The following is a 24899-nucleotide window of genomic DNA, read 5'->3' on the forward strand; positions in this document are numbered from 1 at the left end:
TGGCCACTTTAAGATTTTCAGATATGATCACCCCAGGATTAAGCTCCTGGTTTGAGCACAGAAGAACTACACCCCCTTTGCAGAACTGGTCCCTTGTTTGTTTGTTTTTTTGTAATCCAAATGCATGACCTTGCTTTTTTTTTTTTTTTTTTTAGTGAGATGGGGGATGGTAAATTGGACTCTTCTTCTAGGACTTTAACCCCTAGCAGTCACTTAAAACCTGATCAGATACCTGTTTCAGTGTGGGTGATTAAGGGAAGGGCTTACTGAACTGCTTTCTGGTCACAAGCATTGGTACTGTTTGCTTGCTGAAGTCAGTTGGCGAGGGCCAGGATTGCTATAGCCCTGCCTTTACAGGGTTAAACGTTAGGCTGAGAGTAAGGCACTGAAAGAGATACAGAGCAGGCTTAATCTCAGGGAGCCCTGCTGACTTGTTCTGCACCAATCAGAGCTGAGTGTAGGCCTCAGGGCCAATGGAACCTGCACTTCCTAATTGTGCTTCCCTACCCCACTGTGGGCTTTTGTAACTGAATTACAAACTTGATGCCAAAAGTTAGAGAGAGACCCAGGAGCAGCTACCACGGGGACCTAATCCTTTTGGGAGTACACAGAATTTCTCCAAGCATTTGGGAGCAGACGGTGTGTGTTTTCCAGGGGAATTCAGAGGCCAGAGAGAAGTGCATTCATCTGGGAGCAAACATTGATTATCCAAGTGCAGGGAGATACCAGAGATTTCAATACCTCCTCAGTCCCAGGAGTGGTGAGTTTGAGTGTCAACTGAGTTTGGTTTTGTTTTTTTTTTTGGTTTTTTTTTAAGTGGGGGAAAGTGAAACTGTTTCAGCAATGCCTAAGCCAATGGGTCTGGGGTGGGGTCTACTGAATGTTTTACAAAGACATTGCTCTCCCTCTAAGGTTTGCAAGCATTTAGCCAGCTTCCTAGGAATCAGGATGAGTACATACAAGGAGCTCTGAATAAACATGCTGCCATTGTTGTGCACATTTATTGGGGACGTTTTCTATTTATTACATTGTGAGGACTAAAGGTCTTGGGTTTTCTTTTTCTGCCAGCTGTCCATTCATTTTTCCCTATTTAAGTAAAAATGTTTTGCACTACCCACTGTTTGTTTGTTTTTTAAGAGTGGCTTGTGCAGTTTTCTCTTCCACTGCAACTATAACAGGGGTAGGCAGCTCCGGGCCTGGAGTGCCCCAAACAAGCCTTCACCAGGCATGCACTGCCTCCATTGTATGCAAATATACCTCATACATATTCATGGTGCATAGCCTGAAAACCAGACCTGTTTCTGGCACTCCAGGGCTGGAGTTGCCTATCCCTGATCTATAACTTTTGAGGTCAGTTATTTACCTTTCTGAGAGTTTATGTTATGGTGCATCATTCTTTGGAGTTATCAAGCAATTCTGATATAAAAAGGTTTTTAAGCCCTGCTTATTGTTTTATGCAAGGAAATCCCAAAGTAAAGATTTCATTGAATTCTGTTGTTTTGGTGAGTTGTTTCTATCTCTGCCTCAGATAGGGGATGTTTGGGGTTAGGACTCAAAGCAGAATCAGCAGAGTGAAGATTGTGGGGGTCTCATCAGGGCATGGAAAGGGAACCAGGTGACTGCGTCATCCCTATTCCAGGTAACTGAACCCATGTACTCATGGTTTTCCATCCAGATTTAAAGGGGGAATGCGTGAAAATGTATTTCTTCTAGGTTGCTGCTCCCCTCCGTGACACGAGTGGCACATTTGTCCTGGGAAGGGGGGCAGGTGTCACATTAGCATTAAATCTGAACACGCAAGCTTTGGTAGATCCCCTTCCCCCCCCCCCCCCTCGTGTTTTCCACACCTTCCAGGGTATCATTTGCAAAAAGGCCAATCTTTCTCTGATAACCCTTCCACAACGTCATCTACAAAAATGTTAAATAGGATTGCATTGAGGACTGATCCCTGCACTGCACCATTGGTAAACCTCCCTTTGCTCAGCATGTACTCTGTTTTGTCATTACCATTTGTCACCATTCACTCATGCAGTTTCTAACCCAGTCATTAAATTTAGGGCTCCTACCTAGGGCACTGTTCTTTTATGAGTTCCTACGGAACTGTGTCGAGCCTCGCTGAAATCCAAGTGCTGCACATGCATCACGCGCTCTTCCCTGATCTGTCTGGTCACCCGGTCAAAGAAACTGATTAGATTCATCTGACAAGGCCTACCTCTTGTAAAAGCCCTGCTGCCTTACATCCCGCAATCTGTTGGATTCCAGACCTTGCACTGCGCTCTGTTTCAGCAGTGATTCCATTAATCTACTCACCACCAACTGGCCTGCAGTTTTCTATGAAGAGGAGCCATTTCTACCGGTCACCTTCAAAACCACTCCTGAGGGGAAAGAAGTAGTGAAAAGCTAAGACGGTGGAGCTGCCAGAACTTCTCCAAGTTCCCTTACTACTCTCACATGTACCCATCTGGTCCTAGGGCTCTGTTTGCTTTAACATTTACTAGTTTCTCGTGAGCACAGTCTTTGAAAATGGTTGGGGGGTCTGTCTCGCTTCCATTTCCACTTATGGCAGTTTTTTATGGTCCTACTGAACAGAAATATTTCTTAAGTAATTTTGCTTTCTTCTCATAAGCTCTACACAGTGCCTCCTTTACCTTCGAGACTTCCAATCCCATTTTTGCACTTTCTCCTCTCACTCATGTCTAAAAAAAAAAAAAAAAAAAAAGTCTTGTCCCATTTTACCATATTAGATAATTTTTATTCCGTTTGTGCCTTCGCTCTCCTGACTACTTTCCCATTTTCTCTTAGCTTTTCCAGATATTGTTGCCTGTCTTCCTCTTTCTGTGTAGTTTATAAATGCTAACCTTTTTTTCCCCTTAACTTTGATAAATCTAGAGCAATTTTGGCACTGGAGCAAAACTTTGATACATTTTATCATTGCGTGCTGCACAGTTACATTAATTTGGTTAGGTTGAAAGAAGACCAGAAGTGAGTGGATGCCAAACCTCTTTCAAATGCCTGCTATGTCTACAGGGTATATCCAGAGAATAGCAAAAAAAAAAAAACCCGAAACAGAATATTATGTAAGCTAGATATCATCAAAAACGGAGACACCAGTTCTGATCAATATAACTTAAATAAAAGAAAGCATAGCTTACAAAACAGTGAAATAATGGTCCCCGTGAGCCTGGATCACCATATCACAAATGTATTGTTCTCATTTACTGTTAGTAGTGAAAGTACATTATAAATAGAAAACTAGAGACAACTATGTAATTCTTTCATCACTTAAGCTCTCATACAAATCAGTTGTATTCTTGCTAAGCTACTCATTAATGTCACATTAAAGTCTCATCAGAGAAAACTGCTTTGTATTACTGTTACTTCATTTTGACACACTGAAGGCAATTACATTCCACAATGCCTCTTCGGAATCACTGATCGTGGGCATTTCTACATTTTTCATTCTGTGGGTTGTCTCAGCCCACCTTGCGGTTGGATGACTTGCTTGCAGATGTCATTGACCCCCCTACAGCTGGTGAATGCATGATGGCCTGTGATACTCGGAAATTCTGTGTTGGCGATGTCAATAGCTGAAAAACATGAATTATGCATAATAAGAGAGTTCCTTGCAACATCACACAATTTGACTGATGTCACCAAGAAACAAACTCTTATAGTGGGTGGAAGTTAACTTTTGTTGCCGCTTTTCATTTTGAAGCTGCCAGCTCTTGTTACTCGAGATGCCCAATGATTGCACAATGGGAGTAGTCCGTGAAGAAAGATCTCATAGCACCTCTCCTTTATAATAAATACTCGGTCTAAAACATTTATTGTGGAGAAAGCCTGTTATTGTAGAATTTGCCTGCTGTGTGCAAATAATTTCTTTGGAAGGCATGGTTTCTTAAAAACACAGAGCCACTTTGTATTTAATTACGTGGCTTTCCAAGGCCTCACTGAGTTACAAATGAAGTAGAGTAGAAATTTCCTTGCCCCCCTTGGGTTTACAATCAGGAAGCCTAACTTCCTGACCTATTTGCAGTTCAGCATTTGCATGAATAAGTAGATCTATGCCAGTATTTTTATAAATTGTAACGGGAACTGGACAGCTTATAAAATACTGCACAGTTCTGCACCAGAAGTATGAGTGTATATTTCAGAACGCGTGAATATCCAGTTCAAGAAAACACATTCTTTCTCTAGGCACATATATTTTAGGTGTGTAAAAGAAATATAATATATTCGCGTAATAACCCTGATTTATACCCGGAGGCAGGTATTTTATAAAGTATGTGTGTATATCGTTTTGAAAATAGATGCGTGTGTGTGTGTACTTGAAATCAGCAGTTTGCCGATACCTCTGCCAGGTCACTCAGTCTGTCTCCAGTTTGCTTAAATCCTCTAGCACTTCATCCTGAAACCCCACAGATCACTCAGACCTCCCACCCGAAAACTGCAGACAACAGACAAGTCCGATTTTTCACTTGCACGAGTCCGTTAGCAGGCATAAACATGTACGAATAAGTTCGGTAATGTATATGCGTATATCTCTTACAAAACAGCAACGACCACATGTTCTTCTGAACCCTACCCCAGAACACTGCTAGACCAGCTCTTTTTCCACCAGTAAAATGAATGCATGAAATGGATAATACACATGTATTCACGATATTTATAAATAGCATATATGCAAGAACAGGCTACTTGCAAAGCCTCTTTTGAAAATGTACTCCTAAGCATGTACCTGAGGCGATGGAGAGTGAAGTGATTTGTCCAAGGTCACAAGGAGCCTCAGCAGAAGTAGCAGGATTTGAACCTTTGAGCCTGGTTTACTGCTCTAACCATTAGGCTACGCCTTCATTCCACAGTGTTTTTATTAATTTTGTTTCTGTGTTTCCTTGATGATCTGATAACCTGGCAATTAATCCGCCAGCCTTCTGTACCATCATATGATTTCCCTAGACTTGTTCCCACATGTTTAATTTGTTTGTGTTCTGTACTTTTAGATATTTTGTTGATTGTTTGTATTTTGCTGATTTTATTGTACGTGCTTATTGTTAGCCACTAAGATTTTCCTGATTAGCAGACCTCAAATATTTTAAATAAATAAATGTTACCTATTTTTATGTTAAAGACCATTATGTATGGACATGATCATCCAACAAATGACATGCAATAACATCCCTTTTCGTTTTCTACATATAACCTTTATAATTCGTCATGATTTTTCCTCAGAAACAAGTCCTGTTTGTTCTTTCATAAGTAAATTATCACTGTAATTTAAAAAAAAAATAATTCTTTAACCTGCACTGATGGTGCAAAGCAGGGGCAGAGAGGTACTAGAAGGGAGAGGGATAACTGCACTGGGGCCCACCCAACCGCTGCCAGTGTTGTAGAGCCTTTAAAAATAGAGTTGGGTGGGCAAGCTGACCTTGGTTCACTTGTGGTGGGGGCGGACGCTGCATGCTGCATTGGGCTCAGATGCTGGCTTTAAACCTTTTGCTGCTGCTCCAGCCCTGCACAGTCCTGAAGCTGATTTTAAATGCCCAGTGGCGGCAAAGAAGTAAGTGGCCTTGCTTGAGCTCAGGGACTTAAGCTGCCCTGTCCGTGAGCTCACCTCTCTGTGCACGACCCACCACATAGAAATAGGGGCATGTTAGGGGAGCGTTAATGTACACGTGTAACTTGAATTTTCAGTTATGCTGCGCATGTGCATAACTTTGTGTTCTATTTTCAACAAGTTACATTACACATGTACATTTAACTGCATATCAACTTGATTTTCAAAGTCAGTTTATACATAAGAATATAAGCGCCATGGAACACCAAGCCAATGGCTCATCAACATCTGTGGCCAATCTGGGTCACCTGAATGTACCCAGATAATTTTGAAAATCCCATTGGTTCTTAGGATGTGCAAACAAAAAATGTTCATTTTGTTTCATTTTTTTTAAACAAAATGAACAGAAACGGTACATTTTTAAAAGGAACGCCCGTGTGTCCATAAAAAATACTCCTCATTTTATTAAAGTATGCACATAGCATTTAAAATACTGTTACTGTGGGATGGGGAGTGAGAGAGAGAGCACACCTCTGTATACAGTCAGTCTGGCACTCCCTATATAAGTACCACTCTAGAGGGGCACATTCAGAGGTATTCATAGGAAAACTGACATCAGTAAAGAATTATAGACCTTGTTAGACTTTTCATCACTTATATAAATTATAATTCTTTACTGATGTCAGTTTTCCTATGGATACCTCTGAATGTGCCCCTCTAGAGTGGTACTTATATAGGGAGTGCCAGACTGACTCTATACAGAGGCTCTCGCTCGGCTTGCTATAAACCAACAGATGGGGTAAGTTTTTGGAGTGGATAGGTGGGTCAGTGGGTAGTTAGCTGAGGGTGGGCTGTCCGGTGATTCATACAGGAGGGGTTTTGCTGACTTTTCAAAATGAAAGCCAGTGGAACCCCCTCAGATTTTGGTGGTGGGTGCATTTGAAAGTGTGATTTTTGTCACACTTTTTTTCTTCATTTGAAAATTAATGCACATCCCTATTGGTTTTGTGAAACCTTATGTACGAAGCCCTGCAGGTAGGTAGGTGTATTACTGAAAATTAACCTGTAACTTTTCTTTAAAAATAAGTTTCTTACTATTTAGACTTCTAGGGGATAATTTCCAAAGGCATCTATAGGCATAAAACCCAGTGTTATGTGCTGAAGTGGCTATTATAAAATAGCCCGGGGCTTAGTGCATGTAAACGTATGCACGTACTTTTATGTGACCTGCAGAGAGGCGTTCTGGGAGAACAGAGTCAGAATTTATGCGCATGCTTTTCATTTTAAAACGTCTGCGCCTACGCTCTCCTGCGTACATTATGCTCTCCAAAGAGGAAGTGCGACGTTACATGAGTTTGACCCTAGCATTTTCAAAGCAAACTCATGCACAAAAGTTCTCTTTGCAAATACTGGCTGAAGAGTGCGTGTCCACATTAAACGGACACTGTAGCCCTAGCCACACGGTTATAACATCGCCCTTCTAATATCATATGAGTACTGTCTAACGCCTCCGTCTTGTGCTGTTGAAGCAGGATGTCGTCATGGGCCCGACCTAGTCTCGGAGGATGGGCTTCTTATCTGTATCGCACAACCTAGGACGTTTCAGCAAAATCACTCGCCACTAGGAAGGAAATCAAATATAGGCTCTAACATTTAATCTTGCAATGCAGACACATTTTTGGCAAATTAATAAGACTCATGAGGCAATTTTATTAGCTAAGTGGCAGCTATATATTTAGAAACAATAAGTGAAGGCGACAGAAGACTGTTAAGAGTCAGAAAATGAGATCTGATCTTTATTCCTTGCCAAAAATCTATTGCATTATTAAAGACATTAGGTTAATCGAGGATAGATTTAATAGCTCAGTTTCAGCACCCCCCCACCCTCCATCACTGGATAATCAGTTCAAAGCAATCCAAAGTTCAGCAAGAGACCAATCAAAAAAAGAGCAGGAAAAAATGAAACGTTTTTTTGCATTCGCTGCCACTAGACATAGTCATTTTTTCTCCCCTCAATGCACACCCGCTGCTTCGTGCAGTGTTCTCCTGAAAGCTAGTATTGTAGATTTAGGGCCTTATTCAAAAAGGACATTCTTTTTTTCCCAATGGGGCAAAAAAAAATAAATCTTTATTTAATCAGGCCCTTAATCTCTGGCTGTTGGACACCAAAGGACAGCACATTGAATTCTCTTAAACACAGGTTGGACAATTTCAGAGAATTCAGCCTGTTAACTTGGCTATAAAATTGTTCTCCTCTGCTTGGCTAGAAGAATTCACCGGCTTCCATAGCATAAAGAGGAATTCCTGTAGGCGTGTGTAGATCAGGGGGGAGGAGCAGAGAGCTTGGTGCTCCATATTCAAAAGCATTTAGGCAGATAACTTAGCCGACTAAATAAATCAGCTGGATAGAATTTTAGCCAGATAAGTCAGGGGCGTTCCAGGGGCATAACTGGGAGAAGTTAAGTTAGTCAGATAAGTTATCCGGCTAACTTTAAGATAGCTGGAAATATTCAGCGACGTGGCCGTGCTGCTGAATGCATGGTCTACGTTAGCGGGATAAGGTAGGCCGATTAATGGCTGAATATGGACCTCCTGTGTTTTCAAGTGCCTCCTATTTGGGCTCTGCCGCCAGCAGAGCAAGCAGATGAGGTGTACCCGGGCGCCTTTTTTAGTAAGAAATCTCCTGGTGTCCGGTGAAAATAAAGCAGGAGACCCTGTGATAGAGTAAGTGTTCAAGGTGAAAACCTGAGAAGTCTCTAGAGCAAGGGACAGATCCTCCTCCCTGGATTAAAGTATCAGTGTTGTCTGCTGTACTTGCAGCATATATTTTATTTAATTAATTTTCTCGTGCAATCTCCCTTCCATATTCAGCCCTAAACCTAGAGTGGGGGGCGGGGATTACACTTTTTTTTTTTGTATTTAATTTCTTTAAAAAGAAATAAAAACCACATTAAAAAAAAAAAAATGAATGCGATGAAAGGAAGAAGAAAACAAAAAGGTCCACAGCCCCCCTATTCTCCCAGTAACCTCCTTATTGAAAATATCTTCCTAGAGAAGTCTCGACCCCTGGCTGCTCCAGTCTCGACCCCTGGCCGCCCCTATTGAAAATGCCACGGGCAGACAGAGGCTGAGCAGAATGGCTCCGGCCTTGGCCTGCAGACATCATATGCAATAGCAGCAGACTGAATCCTCTCTCTCTCTTTTTCCAGGGGCCCCGTATCATCCCTTCCTTCTCTTTTGCCCTGAGGGGTGATGTGGGGCCCCTGGGGAGAGAGAGCCCCGTGGGGGGAGGGGGGGGGGAGAATTCAGGCTTCCTGCTAGAAGAAGAGATAGGGGGCAAAGAGTGGCTCTCTTGTCTTCACTGAGCCCTCCTCCCTCTTCCCTCCTAGCAGGCAGGCTGAATCCCCTCTCCCTTTCCCCAGGATCCTAGCATCAGTCCTCTTTTTTTTCTCTCCTCCACTTCCATGACCAGGCAGCAGTTTCCCTTTCCGTTCTCCAACCTCACCTCTCTGCTGCAGGATCTTCACTTTTCCTGGGGGGGAGGGGGAGAGGGCACTCCAACGCCCCTTCCAGCGGCAGCTGCAGTCGCCATGTTCTGTGCGGGGTCCTTGACGATTGCCCCCTTTTTTTTTTTTTCTCCTGCTGGCCTACACCGGGGGGGGGGGGGGGGGGGGGGGAGTGGGGGAATAGGGAAGGAGGCAACGCTGGCATTATGTTCTACATCTTGGAGACCGTGCAGCAGATCTTGCAGGCCACGGAAATGTAGCTGGGTGATCATTACCAGCACGTGTACCACCTGAAATAAAAAAACAAAACAAAAAACAGCCCTGGCTTTATTTCCATGCTGGGGCGGAGAGGAGTGAGGTTTGGCGGTGGCAGCCGGATAGGGAGCTGGGTACCTGGGACTGCATTACGAAACGCTCAGCATATTCCTCCAAGTTTTCTTTCTTGTTTCATTTTTAAATGGCACATACAAAAGAGCATGTTTCGTTGCATTTTTTAAATGTCAGCTGAAAACAAATGTACGCTAGGGTTGTGCGTTCGTTCCCTACGAATTGGTAATCCGCAACGTATAGGGCTATATTCGTTGTTGTATTCGTGGGGAAGCGAAACCTATCGCGATTCCCCACGAATACAATGAATCTTCGCCGAATTATTCGGCTGCCTAAAGGAGCCAATTTAACCGGCCATCCATTGCTCCTACCATGTGACAGGGGTTGACCAATGGCACCGGTGTAGCCCCTGTGACATGGTAGGTCAAAGGCTATCGGCGCCATTTTGAATACCGGCAGCCGAGGATGTGAGTGCAGGAGATGGCTCCCGGACTCCCCGCTGGACCACCAGGGAGTTTTGGTAAGTCAGGAGGGTGGGGGGTTGTAGTTAATTTAATTTTAGCCGGGAAATGAATAAGAATTAACGCATGTATGTATCGGGTGGCCCCCTTGCCGAATGCAACGTATTTGCCCCCCGACGAAGACGAATCCCGAATGCAACGTATGGCGTCCCTCTGCACATCCCTAATGTACACTCCCTAGTACTCGGGGAGCTATAAGACACTGTGAGAGAGTAGCACCCAATGCATACCTCCTTCCAGAGACCATGAGCACCCCGAGTGCTGTTCTCTTAGCGCCAGCAAAACTGTGGAACAGGAGCAATTTTGAACATTTTTATTTTATTTTTTATTTTAAATCTTTTCTATACCGTCGTTAAGTTATATACCATCACAACGGTTTACAGTGAGGCACATAAATTAATGCTGATAACTGTATAGGGTTTTTACATTCCAAACAAGTGCCATTAAGGTCTGGTTACATAATTTCATAATACATCCTGTCTGATGAATGTGAAAAAATCTTGTCCTTTTATACATGTATAATTCTTATGAACTGTATATTTTCATTTATGTTTAGTAGTGAGATAAAATAATAAAATCCGCACTTATTGAGATAAGTCCTGTGTGCTGATGTTCTACTGCCTGCTCCATTTTACTTTCTATTCTCCGTTCTCTTTATTAAAAAAAAAAAAAAAAAAAAAGCTTGTTTAAAAAGCCAGGTTTTTAAACTTTTTAAAAAAGGTTTGAGGTCTCTTTGTTGTCTAATCTCTAGTGGCTTGGTGTTCCATAGTATAGGTCCAGCTAAGGATGTGGCCAACATCTCCCGTGCATGGGCCAACTGAACTTTTTTTTTTTTTTGGGGGGGTGGAGGGGTTAACTTTTATATTTTTACAATTCATTTGATTGTTCTCAGTGAGTATTTAAAAAAAAATGTTGGTTAGCTCTTTGTGTCAGGAGCCCCATCCAAATCTGAAGATAATTTTTAGTTCCAAAGGAGGCTTACAGCATTATTAGAATTCAGTCCCTTCCCCAAAGAGCTTACAGTCTAAGTGGGTGCCTGAGGCAGCAGAAGATAAAGTGATCTGCCCACAGTCGCAAGGAGTGTCATTAGGGGAAGTGGGAACTGAATCCTGGTTTTCCCCGACCATTGCTCTAACCTGGCCACTCCTCCTCTCACCAGGGCACTCTTTCATGGATTACCTGTGCCCCCTAAGGCCTATAATTGTCCACTTGTTAAATTAAATAATCAGCTATCATCCTTTTTATTAAAAGAAATCGACAGTGCTGGGTCCACAACTCGTTCGTCAAGCCTTGCAGGGCGCTTGCTGAGAACCATGTGGCAGAATCTCAGTTAAGATTACACAAATTATCAGGCATAGAGTGAATGGAGAATTTGTACAGATCGCAACGAAAAATATCTGCAAAGCTGTAATATGAACTGTGCTTTGTCTAATTAGGCCATGTAGGGAAGGAACCCAGCAATATTGCAATTTACCCTGAAGCATGGTGTGATTAGGACTACCAGCTAAATGGTCTATCTGTAAACCTGGGTGCTTTCTTTTGGTCGCCCACACACACACACTTTTTTATTATCAGCAAAACTTTAATTACAGCCTGCACTAAACCTCCTACCTTCTGTCCACATTTACAACGCAATAAATTTCCGTTCTCACACTGCAATCTGCATCCTGAATAAGGTAGTGAATATTTACTAGAAGATATTGATTCCCTGGAGGAATTATAACACCATTTGCTCCCGAGCTAACATACAGAATGGCAATTACAACAAAGGGGGAGTGGGGACCCCCCCCCAAACGGTCAATTGTCTGTGCTTTATTGAACAACACAGCCCTAGATTGAAAACACAATAAAATTATCATAAGGTGATGGCTGGAAGAGGCAGGAAACAAAGCAGACACTGAGCCTCCCAGCGAATTCACTCAGCTCCAGAGAAAGAAACAAATCTTTCCATTTTACAAGGTTTTGGAATTAAGGGCATTAAGAAAAAGAAATCAGCTGGAGACAGGACTTGGTGCACCGATTTTATCGCAGGCGCTTGTTTCAGATTAAAGTTTAAGCCACATAGAATGGGCAGACTCTTTTTTTTCTGGCTCCTTTTGTCTGCCTCTTGAACAAGGACAGGGCAGCAAAAGAACAAAAAGAGAGTAGGGAGCTGTTCCGTTATCCGATTGAAATAAAAAGATCAAAACCAAGAACTGCACAATTGTGTAAGGCATTTACAAGAGGCTTAAAAGAGTGGCATATTGTTTAGCATTTGAGGGGGGAAAAAAACTCCCTGGTGTAATAAAAGAGCAACTAAATTTAATATGAGGGTGAGATATTGTGGCTTTTAGTAAAATGTTTCATCCATGCCATGTTAATGTTGAATGGCCTGTTTAATCTGTTCTATGCAGACCACCATCTGCTCAAGAGTGACAGGTTCCAAGAGGTAATATTGCCAGGCATGGATTATAGATGGTAGCAATTGAACTCTGAAAGAGACTCGCTTAGGAAGACAAAAGTGGCTTCTTGTATTGAAGGGCAATTTTCAATCGTGTGCACAACTCACGCACGCACAGGTAGGTACTGCTAAAGTTTCGCCTGTATTTTTATGCACAGTTAATAAAATACCACATATCACCTACCCAAGTGTACACGTGGATGGTTCAGCGCATGCACTTTTTTTTTTTTTTTTTTAAGTAGGGATCTGTACAGTTTATACACCTATTTTTTTTTTTATAAAAGTACAGGTGAATGATTTGCATGTTAAATAATTAATGTGCGCGTTGGACCCCCTCCAGTTTTTGCACGGAGGCGGGCATTTTACAAATTTGCCTGAAGTTTACATGTACCTTGCATCTGAAAATTCTTAACTCGTGCATATATTTCCAAGCACCAGTTCACTGAGAACTCCACCAGCTTACCCAGACCTTTCACCATATCCTCCAGACGCTCTCACCTGAAAACTGCAGTCAGATTTAACAACTGTGACTTGATTACCAGGCATAAAAACATGCATGCATGTATATGCGTACTCTCTTTTTTTTTTTTTTTTTTAATAAAATATGCAGATGAACAGCTTCTGCCAAACCCTTACCTGGAACACCCACAAAATGCCCTTTCTCTCTGTGTATAATTTTCCACACGGCAGCAACAAGAGTCTTTGCTGTACCTGGAAAGAATAAGGAAAGAGATAGAAAAATGGCGTCGGGTCTGAAATCATGAGGGACCCAAAATCCACTAATTTAGTCGCCCACAGCAGCACCCGATGAAGTGATACGAGGAGCACCGGACTAAGAAAGTCAGCTAAGACCCGTTCCTGAGTGGTGCGAGGAGCGCTGGGGCTAAGAGAGTCAGCCAAAACACATCCCTGAAGCAGCGGACCGCGAAACACGCACGTCGGGCCACTGACTCAGACATCAACTAAGGGAAGTAGTATCTTCTATATTTTAAGCAAAAATCAAAAAGTATTAAAGTCTCGTCTTGAATATTGGACTTTCTGGACCTATGATTAAAGAGGACCCATCAAAGTGCAAAATACAAGTACTAACTTGAAAGCACAGTGGGTGGTATGACAGTCCCTAATTCATTACTAATATATTTATATTAAGTTGAAGAAAGTTTAAGAAGAAGTATAGCATTTATAAACAAAGAGCATGATACCACGTTTCTGATTTTATGTTTATACAAATCGTGGGCTTGCACACAAAGAGATTTTTTTTGTATTTGGTCTTCACTATTTATGGATGGATTTGTCCAAGATGTAGAAGGAGATCTTCTCCTTGTGGAGAATTCCAGTGTGCAGGATCTCAGGATGGTGGTAGATGAAATGCTGCCCGGCAGAGGACTGCCGCCCGGCAGAGGAGTGCCATGAGTAGAAGAAACTTGTAGCGGTGGCGAGTGAGGAACCTCGGGCAGTTGTAACTGTTGGACCAGAACAGAAAAGATGAAGTTGCCCCCGGCCCCAGAGACAATAAGAGCCAAGGTAGCAAAAGTTCCCCCAGGATACTCCAAGGTGACTGGAACCGTGTATTAGGGAGCAGGACTTGCACAACCTAGGATTAGCTCCCCAGTAACGCCTAGGCTTGGGAGTTTTCCGGTCGCTCCCGGCATTGTGCTAGCATGTGTCCCTTACCACCGCAGTACAAGCACAAGCCTAGGGTATGGCGCTTCCTTTCTTCTGGGGTGAGGGGACTATGGCCAAGTTGCATGGACTCCACACCCTGACTGGATTGGTGTTCCGGAGGTGGAGCCATTGGTCGGGAGAAGGATAGAGCCAGTGCAACGGGTCTATGGACAGGTTTAACTTCTCGGGCTTGTTGCTGAAGCCTGTGATCAATTCTTCCTGACAGGTTGATCAGGCCTTCGAGGTCATCAGGAAGGTCCCTTGCCACAAGCTCATCTTTAATGCGAGGAGGAGATAGTCCTTCTAGGAAGACGCTGTGAGGACTGTCCTCCCGCCATCATAGCTCCGATGCCAAGGTATGGAACTCAACTGCGTAGTTGACCAGTGGCCGGGAGCCTTGCCGGAGATACAAGAGTTCTGATGCTGCAGTAGACTGAGCTGGCTCATCGAATACTAACTTAAAATTGTGCAAAAATTGTTGTAGATTCCCCAGCAGTGGATCACCTTGCTCCCACAGCGGGGAGGCACATGCCAGGGCCCTTCCATCCAATAAAGTCAGAATGTAGGTGGTCTTAACCTGGTCGGATGGGAACTGCGTGGGTTGAAGGGAGAACCGCATGAGGCAGTGGTTGATGAAACCCCGGCACTGCTTGGCTTCTCCCACATAGCGAGGTGGCACTGGTAGATGCAAAGATGCGGCTGGACCAGCAACTGGAGGAGCCAGCGGCGGGGCTACCACCAGGGGTGTTGAATCCAGGCAGTTAGCTAGTCTTTAGACGGTAGCGGTCAAGACATCTAAGCAGTGTTTCTGCTGCTGCATCCGTTGGGCCAGGCAGGGGATTGCCTGGAGGCCAGAGAGGTCCACCGGGTCCATGGCCTTGGTAAACTTGTTGAGAGCATGGACCCTTGGGCCAGCTAGAGAGAGAGATGTAACCACTGAAGGAAGGCCTGCAGTGGTACTCGTAGCTGGGAGGTGGATCAAGACTAGGAGAGTCAGGAGTCAGAGTCATGGCAGACAGCAGTCGAGAAGAGTCAATGATGGTCCAGAGGTTCGAGGCAGGCAGCAGACGAGGCGAAGCCGGAAGATGAAGCCGAAGAAGCCAGCAAGCGGGGACCGGAACACAGGAGCGGGAGCAGAGTAGGCAGGAAAGCAGGAGTGGAAACAGGAACCAACCGGGTACAGGAGTGAAGTCAGGAACAAGTGGTATCGGGCACGGAGTCAGGGACAGCAGGAAGCATCTTGGAGCTCCAAGGAGGCGACCTGTTGCCAAGGCAAAGCACTGGTGTCTCGTGCAGCTTTAAATAGTACAGGAGTGATGACGTGGAGAAAGGGGCCGGGCCGTGGTTTTCCACCGCGGCCCCTTTAAATTTGAAACTGTCGGGAGCGCACGCGCCTAGTGGGCGGAGCTGCCCAAGGAAGATGACGGCATCTCCCTCGAGGGGAGAACGCCGAGAGGAAACTTCGCTGCGGCCTAAGCACGGCCGGGATTCCCAACACCAATGGCTCTTCCTGGAAACACGGTGCCAATCTTTGGTTTTTTTTTACTGTTTGTTTTTTTAATGAGACGTATGTAAACAAATTTACCAAATAAAAGCCATGGGGATCAGTTCAAAGCTGGCCTGTGTCTGACAAGGAGCCACTGTAGATATGTCTCTCTATCTCTCTCTCTCTCTCTCTATCTCTCTCTCTCTCTCCACCCACCAGGAGCAAATATAAGTCTGGAATACAGTGGTTCCGTAGCCAAGTTGCTTCCTATAAAAAGAAAATTTAAAATTTCATAAAATCTATAACTTGGCAGCAGAAAGAAATGTTCAGCTGGTTCTTGCACATTGGGAACAAGTGAACTAGTCTCAGGAATTCCCAAAAATAATTTGGATCCAGCTTCCCTTCTGGTAAATGTTTGCATTTGTATTTTAACACAGTAGCCGAGCACAAGGGTGTCAGAAATGAGCCAATGACCGTGGCCTTCAGCACTAAGATCAGAGATGTGCCAAGAGAAGAAATGCAGGTGCTGGGCTATTAGGTGCATCTTAATTGGCTTATCTAAACATAATCGAGTTTTTGCAGATAAATTTGTGTAACCTTGGATGACCTTGTTATCCGTGTCTCCTTACCTTTCTTGTGCTAGGCTGCTCAGTGTTTTACTGGGTAGCATTATCAGCTATTGAGTCAAGGATGTTTTTAGTGGAGAATATTTCATGTTTGTTGAATCCTGAGTTAGTGTTTATGAAAGGAATAGTAGTCCTTGATGTCCAGTGCTGCTCTCAAGGAAGTGAGGGGCAAGGCAAAGTATGTGAATTCGTTTTTTGTTTTTTTTTTTAAACTTACATAAGCTTCTTTCTATTTATTTCATTCTTACGGTCGTATTTCTGTTCCTCACTGTGGACCATGTTGGTGCTTTTGAGCACATTGAAATGAAGCAGCGTAGAAGTTAAAATCTGGACAAAGTGTTTTCAGCTTCCTGTCCTAAACTCAAGCTGACATCATAACCAGAGCATGCAGATTGCACTCCCCCTGCCTAATCTCAAATGCTGGCGATGTCTGGGAAAATAACTCCATAAAACTGGGGAAGGGCTAATGAGGGCCATGCATATCATAATGAGATGTGATATATCATGGGGGGGGGGGGGGGGTAGTTTTGTAACTGCCCGCAGGGGCGCCAAGTCTGCGGGGACCTTTTTACCCCTGGGACTTTGCACCAAAATTTCAAAGGGAAAGAATGTCTGTATTTTCCCTTTGAAAATGACCCCAGAGAAAACTATCTTTGCTTGCTATTGATGGCTGCTTATTTGTGTGTGGGCAGCTTTTCCAAGAAAAATGATATGCCCACATCTGAAAATCCCACGCGTGTAAGCGCAAACCCCTCCCCAGTCCCCCGCGAATACCCCGTTCTACTGCGGAAAAAGTGAGAAGTATAGTGGGACTGCGTGCTGTAAGTTTACTCATAGGCAGGGAATCGGAGAAAGTTCTTTTTTTATTCAACGCACAATTAAACTCTGGAATTTGTTGCCAGAGGATGTGGTTAGTGCAGTTAGTATAGCTGTGTTTAAAAAAGGATTGGATAAGTTCTTGGAGGAGAAGTCCATTACCTGCTATTAAGTTCACTTAGAGAATAGCCACTGCCATTAGCAATGGTTACATGGAATAGACTTAGTTTTTGGGTACTTGCCAGGTCCTTATGACCTGGATTGGCCACTGTTGGAAACAGGATGCTGGGCTTGATGGACCCTTGGTCTGACCCAGTATGGCATGTTCTTATGTTCTTAAGGCAATTTTTGTAAAAGCCCATTTCCATGGATAAAGCAGTGTTTTGCCGTCGGGAATGGGTTTCAAAATTACTCACTACAGGGTTTTAATTGGAGAAATCCTGAAACCAATGTAAAGTTGTGGGGGGGGGAGGTGGCTTTTTTTTTTTCTTTCAAGAAACATCCTCAGTTTCACCCAGTTAAGAGAGAGGACCTTCAACCAACCCCCCCCCCCCCCCCATGGTTTGACAGCCTTCACTCCCCCCAGTTAGCCCTGACCCTTAAAACCCTACAGATCTGCCTAGTTTTCTTTCTTTCTTTTTTTTTTTTTTTAACTTACACGGCATCCATAGCAGAAGTAAATTTACACGGGAGGGGACCTCGGCGCACGCTGGGTTGTGTGAGTATTTACACGCATATTTCAGGTTCCTGCCCCTTTTTCTGAAAACTTTCCAGATGTGCGTGTTTCAGGAGATAGGTGCGTATCTCGGCGGCTTTTAAAATCCGCTCGGCGTGCACGAGCCTGACATTGGCACATCTGCTAATTTATTGCATGCTTTGGGCTTTTAAAATTCACCTTTAATTTTGTAACATCCTGCATAAGGAAATCAGCAAATTCACATTTAAAAGTTGCATCAATTTATGCGTGGTGGCTCTTTTTCAGAATTATCCCATTGAAATTACCCTTCCTGACTTGTGCACAAGAAATGTTTATGGAAATTTACGTGCACACTTGAAAATCCACATACGTACGCGTAAGTCCAAACCGCTCCCCAACTTTGCCTACGGGAAGACTTCTGCTCAGTCTGGGTATTCACATGCGTGTATGGGTCAGTCTAGCCACATATCGGCCAGGCAATTGTAGAACAAGTCATTTCTGGGTGGAAAGAATTACCTTTGAAAGCCGCACACTCCAAGACAAAGTCCAATCTCGGTTCGGCTGACTCTTTTGTGCTTATTTTGCAGGGGGGTAGATTCTGGAAATAACAAAATAGAACACGTTCTTTGGTTTTTCATCATCATACGATGAATTAGACTGCAGAAATATTTCTATAAATGAACCATTGACATTACCGATATAAAATACTTCCCTGTACAAATCTAGGTTTGATTCACCTAAAATCAGGATGTAAAAAGATTTACAGCATCAGATATCTATAGTTTTTCTCAACCTCAATAACCTAGCAAAGAAATGACTGATAGGAGTAGCATGCAATTTGCTGTTCGATTCTAGAAATGAGACTTCAAGAAATCGAGTGCCAGGTTTTCATATTAAAGCTCTGAAGATAAAAGGACCCCCCTTTTTTTTAACCGGACTGGTTTTGTTCAATTTATCAGGCACTGTACTTCTTGACTTATCCTACAGTAGAGTACTTCACCTACAACTAACTCCCGATGTTGACTTTTTTTTTCCTTTCATTTATTTTAGAATTGCCATCATATGTTACCTAGGAACAAATATTTACAATGCGAGTTTCTCCCAGGGGGGGGGGGGGGATATATTCTGGAGATCTGCACTTCATCATGGAGCTTGGGGCTAAACAACAAGAGAAAATCAAGTCTGTGCCATTGCTGCAAAATACAGTGTTAGTGATATCGTAACCATCGAATTGGGAATTTATTGAAGGCTGTATAAACATGGTCTACATAGATTTAAATCGTAATGATGGGGTCTTTAGATGGACGTATCGCAGTAACCTAGGAAGTGATGCCAGATAAAGACCAGTTCATCCATCCAGTACTTGTCCACGGCTAATGCTGTATGGGATGAATTATTTTCTGTACTTTTTATGATTTTTTTTTTTTATATTTAACTACTTCACTGGAAATGAAAATCAGTTAATATCAAAATATTCAGATTAAGAAACCAAACTTAATATTTGTACAGAAAGAAGGGAAGTCTGTGTTACGGGGTACATTTTTCAAAGGCTTGCAGCCTCTTAGGTATCAACGGAGTCAACCTGCCGTGCGTAAGTTAGCTGGATTTTCTGCTGCCTGAATGTAGATTTTTTTTAATAGAGCATACAAACTTGGCTGCATAAACCAAGAGGTGTTCTGGGGGGGACATGTATTAGATGCAATTGCATTGTGTGTACTTTTTTTATTTTTAAAAGGTACACTTGCTAATGTATCTGACTTTACACCTCTGTTTTATTTTTACTAAATGTACGTGCCTATCAGATTCCCTAAATACAGCGTCCACGGATCTCTTGCCTTGGAAAATCACCTTGTTCTGCGTGGGATTTGAAGTCCGCACATACCTTAGGCACGTTACTGAAAAGTTAGCCCTAAATTCCTGACAATAAAAAGCATTATTTCTAACAGACGTGACTGCAAATCAATATGCTGATTTATACAGCTACCAGTGTATTACTCACTATGACATAGCTGATTGCATTGTTGGGGAAAAGCATTAGTAACATGCTCAGTAAATGACTTTTGTATCAAGTTTAGACTTTCTTTTATACAGCACTTTGGAATTTTGATTAAGCATGAGCAAATGGCACAGTTGTGTTTCTGACCATAGGAACACAAAACAATACTGCAGAGGTGAGAAGAATCCTTATCCGATCTATTCTGTAATGTTTTCTTAATGCACAGATAGGACTATTATAAAGCTATTCCAGGGTAATTAAAAACAAATTATATTCCTGGAAAACTCAGGGTAGTTGTCAGGCCAGTGCTTGCAAGAGAGAATGAATGGAGCCCCAGTCCCCGGCAACTCACACAAGCCCCGTATCAAAAGCCCACCTTCCAAATGCAGAGGCTTTGCCCATGGGAGCAATCTGCATGTCCCGAGGAAGCTCCATCACGAGTGCCCATCCCGGCTCATCACTTGTGTCTTGCTCTGCCAGATCTAGAGGAATACAGAGTTACCAGCCAGGCAAATAGTTATCTGGAGCCTTGCAGGTAGAAAGACTTCCAGACTCTAATGTGAAAATAAGGTCTCAAAACTTCATTTCCAGCCATTTATAAAACCGAGGGTCTGATTCACCCACTTGTTTTTTGCCTCTGAAGGAGAAATAGCAGGATTTTTTTTTTGCTAAATAGCAAAAGTTGTAAATGGAAATCTTCATGAGATATTTGGTTAAAAAAAAAAAAAAAAGTCTTCGGGCTTTGCCTGGAAAAGAGATCTTTCTGTGCACATGAAGTAAGATTGTCCATAAACACCTCAGTTGCCGGAGTGCAACTGAGGTGCTCCTGAACACCCATCTACCCGGGAGCCTTGGGCACAAATCTGTTTTACTCCAGCATGAAGCTAGTACAAGAGTGGAAGGAGCAGTGCTCTCTTCCCATTATTTCAAGTAGAGGAATGTTGGCTCATCTGAAAGTTTTTGCCTTCTTTTTTTAAATAGGAAAGCTGGCACAGGACATCTTTACATATTGATTAGTGCAGTTAGTGTAGCTGGGTTTAAAAAAGATTGGAGAAGCCCATTACCTGCTATTAATCAAGGGCACATTTAAAACTAATTGGAGAAAGTTCTTTTTCACTCAACGCACAATTAAACTCTGGAATTTGTTGCCAGAGGATGTGGTTAGTGCAGTTAGTATAGCTGTGTTTAAAAAAGGATTGGATAAGTTATTGGAGGAGAAGTCCATTACCTGCTATTAACTGAGTTGACTTAGAAAATAGCCACTGCTATTACTAGCAACGGTAACATGGAATAGACTTAGTTTTTGGGTACTTGCCAGGTTCTTATGGCCTGGATTGGCCACTGTTGGAAACAGGATGCTTGGCTTGATGGACCCTTGGTCTGACCCAGTATGGCATTTTCTTATGTTCTTAGGGAATGGCCTCTGCTATTGCTGGCATCAGTTGCATGGGATCTTCTTGGTGTTTGGGTACTTGCCAGGTTCTTGTGGCCTGGTTTGGCCTCTGTTGGAAACAGGATGCTGGGCATGATGGATCCTTGGTCTGACCCAGTATGGCAATTTCTTATGTTCTTATGTTTTTCTAAGTGAACAACCTACTGTTCAATTAAAGGTGAATTTTCAACAGAGTTACACATGTAAAATGTAATGTACTTTCGTAGCAATTTTCAAACACCATTTACCTGCTTTAAGTGCACTTAACGTGGGCCAAACCTATGGACAATTCAATGGATATATTGTAGCAATTTTCAAAAGCCACTTAGCATGGGTAAAATGCATCTACACACATGAAACCCAGTTTTAAGCATGCAAATCCTTTTGAAAATCAGGCCTATAGTGGGTTTTGTTTGTTTGTTTGTTTTTTGTGTTTTAACTAGTTGGGTTACCATGATGAAGGCGTTGCATATAATCTGACATCAGTGGGATTTTCTTAGCCAGTCGTTTTGCTACCTATAGCAGCTTGAGCATACGATAAGCTTTGTTCTTCCTACATGGAAGCTGCATTGGTTAGGCCCATAGTTTACTGGTTTGGAGGTGGGAATATTAGATGGACCTCGGGGTGGGGGGTCGTCCTTATCTGAGGTCACATTCTATGTTGCTCTTTCTTTGCATACGTCATAGCCTCAGGGATTGGGCAAATGTAAACATTTGCACTGACTTCTATTCATCTACCCTGTTTCCCAGGAGCGCAGTTCTTTGCCTTTGATTTAACATTCAAATCAAGGTGCCACAGACTCCTTCTCCCTCCCTCTCCCACCTAGTTTTAAAGTGTGGATGCAGCAGTGAGCGCATTGGAGGAAGTGGCATTGATTGGGTCTTGGGTTGAAAGATTGCCATTCCAGGTGATCTCTTTGATCGATTCCAATTGACACAAGCTCTATCGCATCCAACAGGATGATTGCCCAGTTGCATCAGAGGCAACACTAATTATCACAGCACAATGCAGTCATTGTGTGTTGAAATGCCGCACAAAAAGAGAGAGAGAGAGAGTATTCCGCTTAATGAAAGTAGGGTCAGAAGATATTCTGCAAGACGAAGCTATCACTTTTTTTTTTTTTATCGACTAAGTGCATGCATTTTCTTCTCATAAATAGTGATTTCGTCAAGCTTAATCTGAAATCCTAACCTGTCTTGAGGGCCAGGAAGCCCAGGGTTGGATAAGTCCCGAATTACTGAGATCCATTCACAAATATCCCTCCTCCATTTCTGGACTGCCACAGAAATCTGCAGCTGTGAACAGCTTGCACTGTGCAAGGATTATTACTATTTTTTTAAAAAAAATATTCTGCCTTTCGTGATTGGTCAGCCACTTCAAAATGGATTACATTCAGGACCCCCTGTCCCCAATTTAAGGGGTCTGTTTACTAAAATTTCTTTCTCATTTTGTATCTGTGGAAAATACTTAATCAATAGGACCCTAAATTTGTACATGAGGTAATGGAGGCTGGCGTGACTTCCCAAGACCACCAGGAGCAGCAGTGGGGATTTGAACCCTGGGTTGCAGGCTGCTGCGCTATCAGGCTACTTCTCCGCTTCATTGTTTTTGCTATTGAGTTGATGAAGATATTTAAATTAGATTACATTTTGGATTTTTAGCCTGCCTTTCTGAATAATGCTCAAGGCAGCTTACAGCACTGTTGGTAAGTACAATAAGTCCCTGCCTGCCCAAAAGAATTCACATTCTAAGTGGGCACTGGAGGCAGCGGGAGATAAAATGAGTTGCCGGAGGGATGTCGGTGGGAAAGCAGGACTTGAACCCTGTTTCTTAACCATCGCTATCACCGCCAGGCCATGCTTTTGTCCGTAAACGCACACTTCTAGAATATTGCTCTGTGCATTCCTCATGTACTCTAACCCTAATCATTTTGTCATGAACTGTTCTAAGGGTCTTCCGTGAAAGGCATGCACCACCCTTACGGGCCGATACAGTAAAGTGCGCTCCAGCGGAGCGCACTGTTAGCCCGCGTTTGGCCGCGTGTTTTCGATGCGCTATTTTTACCCCTTATACAGTAAGGGGTAAAAGCGCGTCAAAAACGCGCGGCCAGCCCTCCCGAAACTAATAGCGCCCGCAACATGCAAATGCACGTTGATGGGCCTATTAGTTATTCCCGCGCGATTCAGAAAGTAAAATGTGCAGCCAAGCCGCACATTTTACTGTCAAAAATTAACTCCTGCCCAAAGGCTGGCGTTAATTTTGGCTGGCACCGGGGAAGTGTACAGAAAAGCAGAAAAAACTGCTTTTCTGTACCCCCTCTGACTTAATATCATAGCGATATTAAATTGGAGGCCCCAAAAATAAAAAAAAATGTAAAATAATAATAAAAATTTAAAAATCTGCCCATGGCCTGCGGATTGGAAGACGGATGCTCAATTATGCCGGCGTCCATTTTCCGAACCCGTGGCTGTCAGCGGGCTCGATAACCGACGCCGGTAAAATTGAGCGTCTGCTGTCAAACCTGCTGACAGCCGCTGCTCCTTTTACATAACATTTATTTACTGGATCGCTCGCCCGGCTCTCCCGCAAAGTTTTCTGTATCAGCCCGTTAAAATGGTAAATTTTCATGAAGGTGCCTAATGGCACTTTTAAGCCCTCCCAACGCAGGTTGATCTTCAGGCACAAAACACTCATGTACATTGCACTTGGGATGTGAGATTAATGGGGGGAAAAGCACAGTAACGCGCATCCTTAAATGTCCACGTCAAAGGCGCCCATGAAAATATCTTTAAAAATTCACCCTATAATAATACAGTCCATTTTTTTTTAAAATGATCGGAGTTGCTGTATCTGATTGCAGTCTTTCTCTAAAGTGTGTTCCTTCCCCCCCCCCCCCCCGCTTCAGAAAATCTCGTTTAGAGCTGAAAATTCTTCAGAGGGGGAGGACGCCTTCGACACTGTGGGTATAATCTATTACATGTGCACTTCTTACCTCCTTCAAGCACATGGCGTGGAGAACAGAAGTAGCTTCTGAACTGCCTTCGACACAGATCTGGAAGAAGAAGAAGGAAATTGATGACAGTTTAGGGCTGGGATGGTGGAGGGATGAGGTAGATTGTTATTGCACCCATCTTTGACATTAATCAGGACAGACAGATGTCTCTGGCAGATGCAGTTAATGGGCTTCCCAAACCGAGAAGGGACCAGCCCTGTAAAATCTTTATGTGCCAAAGCAAATGCCCTGAGCAGAGAGTGTAGAGGAAGGAAAATAAAACCTCTTTATGTGTGTACCTTTAATTGTTGTGACCAGCTCCACTATTCCATAGTCTAATTGGCATAATATAAACTTGGAAGAGAGCCTTGTCTGCATCCCGCTTACGAGGGTTTTTTTGGTTTGTTTTTTTTCACCTTATTTGAAATGACCATTTGAATTATTGCTAGAAAATTCACACGTGGACTAAGTCAGTTCAATTCGTCCAAGAGACAAAACTGTTTATAATTAGCAGAGAAGCAAAGGTCGCGTTGGAGTGTAATAGCTGCCAAACTCGATGAATAATAACGAGGTGGGTTTTTTTTTTTTCTTTTGCTGTGAGCTAAAATTTATGCAAGGATTAGCCTCGGAATACCATTGAAATAATTAAAGTTATGTTCAGCTGTTTGACTGCCCGCATAAAAACCGCCACTGAAATGGAACATTTCTGGCAGCCGATCAGCTCCATTCTGCTGATTGGAAAAGTCTGCTGAGCACGGATTGAAAGACAGATTTAGAAAATATACAAGAATCGCTGTCTCTTGTTGTTTTACAATTATGTACATGATAGCCGCTTTCAAA

The 24899-nt window shown here is 43.1% G+C and overlaps 1 protein-coding gene across 2 annotated transcripts in view; it reads left to right on the forward strand.

The window, feature by feature from the left end:
• Positions 1 to 377: 377 nt before the first annotated feature.
• Positions 378 to 24899, forward strand: part of FSTL4 (follistatin like 4) — a 635712-nt gene continuing 611190 nt past the window's right edge. The window contains exon 1 of one of the 2 annotated variants that reach the window (XM_029583824.1): positions 378 to 760. In XM_029583824.1, the coding sequence (XP_029439684.1) occupies positions 544 to 760 (217 nt within the window). In that variant the 5' untranslated portion in view covers positions 378 to 543. The remainder of the gene's footprint in view (positions 761 to 24899) is intronic. The other variant, XM_029583825.1, reaches the window with a different exon arrangement.

This window comes from Rhinatrema bivittatum, chromosome 18, assembly GCF_901001135.1.
Source record: "Rhinatrema bivittatum chromosome 18, aRhiBiv1.1, whole genome shotgun sequence".
NCBI classification, from domain to species: Eukaryota; Metazoa; Chordata; class Amphibia; order Gymnophiona; family Rhinatrematidae; genus Rhinatrema; species Rhinatrema bivittatum.